The following is a 3,428-nucleotide window of genomic DNA, read 5'->3' as shown; positions in this document are numbered from 1 at the left end:
CCTGAGCGAGCCCTCTGTGTGTGTGCAGGAGATACAAGAGGAGTGTGGCCCCTCCTGGCCAGGGGAATGGGAGGGGGATGGCAATGGAGACCCCTGCCCACCTGCTCATATCTCCCCCAGGTCCTCATACACAGCAGAGGCTGGGCAGCTGCCATCCACCGACTGTTCTTCTCCAGGGGGCCACTGGCCTCGCAGGGGCTTCCTCACCTGGCTGTAGATGGGCTCACTAGTGGAGACGCCGACCCTGCCAGGCTGGCCACCAGCAGTGTTGCTGTTGTTGTTGTTGCTGCCATTCCTTGCTGCCATCTTTGGCTTTCTGGTGCCACCTGGCTGTGGGGAGCCCTTGTGACTCCGGTGGGGCTTGGGGACAGGGCAGGGCTTGGGGACCCGGGGGAGGCCGGCCTTCGGGTGGAAGGGGGGCACAGCGTAATCCCCAGTGCCAGGCAAGTAGGGCAGTTCGTAGCCAGCCGGGCTCTCCAGACCCTGAGTCCTCCAGGCTTCAGATGGGAGCTGGGCCTCATCATAGATAGCGGGGACAGTTGTGGGGGCTGGCTGGGGGGCCCGCCCCTCAGGCTCGTCATAGATGTGGCCCCCATCGCCCACCCCGGGGCCCACCTGCTCATACAGGCGCCACTCGCTGCTCTGGGGCCGGAGGCCTTCCTTGCCCCTGCTGTCCACGGGGTCTGCATAGAGGGGGTCTGGCCTGGCCTGGGAGCCCCTCACCACGTCCAGGGGCTCAGAGTAGACACTGGCAGCAGCATCGGCCGCCTGCTCTTCAGGGGAGGAGGGCAGCGGGGGGGCCAGACAGTGGGGCCACAGAGTCCTGCATGGCCTGGCCCTTCACAGCGTGGCTGGCACCGTCCCCTTCCCCCATGGCGTTCTGTGGCACCCCCTCCCACCACTGGTGCCGCTTGGGACCAGGGCCCTCTGCCTCCAGGCTGAGCGAGGTGGCCAGAGCAGAGTGGAGCTGGCCCACGGCTGCAGCCACATCAGCATCCATAGAAGGACCGCTCCGCCGGTCCTCCTCCACTTGGGCCTTCTGCGCCTGGATGGCCACTTCCACCAGGCGGAAGATCTCGCTGCCCTGAGGGGTCTCAAAGGTGAAGTTGCCGGGGCCCGATTCGCAGCGCCGGCCGGCCTCAAAGGAGAACATCACCTGCCAGGGGAGGGGGGGAGAAGACCAGACCCAGTTGGGTGGCTGTGGCAGAGGTCCCTGGGAGGATGGGGGAGGCAGCAGCCCAGCCCCACATGCACTCCCCAGAGCACCCCCTGGCCCAAAGCAGGCAGGGAGGATGGAGGCAGGTGCCCGCCACATGGCCCTTTCGGGGGTAAGCAGCTCCAGGGCAAGGGAGCCTCCAAGCTAACCCCCCCCAGCCCCACAAACCTTCTGACACTCAGGTCCATGTACACCCACCCACCCGCTGTTTTGGCCGGAGGCCCCCACCTTATCGCGTCCATATCTGCGGAGAAGGCGGTAGGGCCAGGAATAGAGAGTCTGGCCGGAAAGGGGATCCACCAGGAGGAGACTCTCGCGGGAGGCCCTCAGCCGGTAGCGCCCCTGAAGGCCACAGCGCTCGGCTGCCTCCGTCTTCTGCACCGTCACCCAGAACTCGCTCCCTGTGGCCAAAGGACAGTCAGGCCGTGGTCATCACCCAGGGCCAAGAGGGCAAGCTGTGTGGGACCCCCAAGCGCCAGCTGCTCTGGGGGGGCCTGATCCCACAGAGGAGCCCAAGCTGGACCCAGGGCTGCTGTTTCGCACAGTCTCCCCCACAGGAGTGAAGGGGTGCCTCTTTCCTTCTTTGCCTGCAGCCCCTTCTTACCTTCCTCTTGGGAAAAGTAGATGGCGTTGGTGGCCATTTCCTGGGGCTGCCCTTCCGCTTGGTCAGCTGCCTGTCCAGGGGTCTGCTGCTGGAAGAGAAGGGCCCTGAGTGCGTGGCGGGAGGACGGGGGGGGTCGTCCCATCATGGGCAGCAAGGACCCTCTCCCCACAGCAGAGACTGGTCAGAGAGGCCCCAAGGCAGAGGAGGGGTCTCCAGGCTGCTTCCAGGAGATCGATCTCTCTTTCTCACTGGGCAGGTGGCATGTCTAACCCCCAGCCTCCACCACAGTGGAGACTGGCCAGAGAGACCCCAAGGCTGCTGCTTCCAGGGGTTCTCTATCTGCCTCTATCCCTGGGAGGGTTCCCCCTGCCTGGCCCCTGACTCTCTCACCGGGAAAGCGGCCTGGCAGAGGTGGGTGACCCACTCTTGGGCCTCAGGGGGCTCTGCGGCCAGGAGGAGGGTCCGTCGGGGGGTCTCCAGGCGGAAGGCATCCAGTCCCTCCCGGGGCCGGCTCTCGGGGGCCGGGGCCACACTGAGGCACTCGGACAGCCGGACCACAGTCCTCTTCTTATTCTTGCCATCGGAGAACTCCAGGCGGGCCACCCCTCGCCCGCTGCCACGGAACAGCGAGAACCAGCCCTTCTTCCAGCGCTGCAAGGGGCGGCAAAAGGGGGCCGGACTGAGGGCGGACCCCTACGGACCCCCCTCACCCTCCAACCAGGTCACAAGGGATGACCCTGGGCCCTGGGGGTCTTTGGAGGGAGGAGGGACCCCAAAGCCCCCCCTTCAAGGGGAAGGGAACCCCTACGGACCCCCCTCACCCTCCGGCTGGGTCACGAGGGATGACCCTGGCCCCTGGAGGGTCTTTGGAGGGAGGGGGACCCCACAGCCCCCCTTCGAGGGGAAGGGGACCCCCCACTGACCCTCCTCATCCTCTGACCAGGTCACAAGGGATGACCCTGGGCTCTGGGGGGTCTTTGGAGGGAGGGGGGACCCCACAGCCCCCCTTCCAGGGGAACCCCACTAATCTTCCTCACCCTCCGGCTGGGTCACGAGGGATGACCCCTGGGCCCTGGGAGTCTGGGGGGGAGGGACCCCACAGCCCCCCCTTCGAGGGGAAGGGCCTCCAGAGGCCCTCCGCCGACAGCCCCTCCTCCCAAGGGGCGGGGCCCCACAGGGAGACAGGCAGGCACAGGCCCCGCCCCCTCCGGCCGAGGTCCGAGGCCTGGCCTCGGAGTCTACCTTCGGCCCGAGGCGGATCCCCGGCGGCGTCTGCTGGAGGAGGAGGAGGAGCGGCCCTTCCTTCACCGGAGCCTCCATCCGGATCCAGGGAACAGCCGAGCGGAGGGAAGCGGAGCGGAGCAGCCACTGCGGAAGCGGAAGCGGAGGCGGAGCCACTTCGGAAGGGGCGGGGCTCCGCGGGGGAGGGCCCTTAATCGGCGAAGTCCCGCCCCGGCCCCGCCCTCTCCCCTCCAGTGGGCGGCTGCGGAAGGGAAGGAGCCTCAGGGCCCTGGGCCTCCTCTCCTTGGCGACGCCAGCAGAAGCCCCGCGGCCCCTGGAGCCCGTTCCGGATCAACGTGGAAGGAGAGCAGTTGCACCAGAGGGCCT

General features: G+C 67.4%; 1 protein-coding gene across 1 annotated transcript; it reads right to left on the bottom strand.

Moving 5' to 3' along the window:
• Nucleotides 1-105: 105 nt before the first annotated feature.
• Nucleotides 106-3,213, bottom strand: DOK1 (docking protein 1). The gene is given in 6 exon segments (XM_042466982.1): nucleotides 106-792; nucleotides 794-1,156; nucleotides 1,445-1,617; nucleotides 1,821-1,908; nucleotides 2,211-2,471; nucleotides 3,063-3,213. Coding segments are annotated over 6 exon segments (1,650 nt in total). The 5' UTR covers nucleotides 3,141-3,213.
• Between the last annotated feature and the right edge of the window lie 215 nt (nucleotides 3,214-3,428).

This window comes from Sceloporus undulatus, chromosome 5, assembly GCF_019175285.1.
Source record: "Sceloporus undulatus isolate JIND9_A2432 ecotype Alabama chromosome 5, SceUnd_v1.1, whole genome shotgun sequence".
In the NCBI taxonomy this organism is placed as follows: Eukaryota; Metazoa; Chordata; class Lepidosauria; order Squamata; family Phrynosomatidae; genus Sceloporus; species Sceloporus undulatus.
This window is presented reverse-complemented; position numbering and strand designations above follow the sequence as displayed.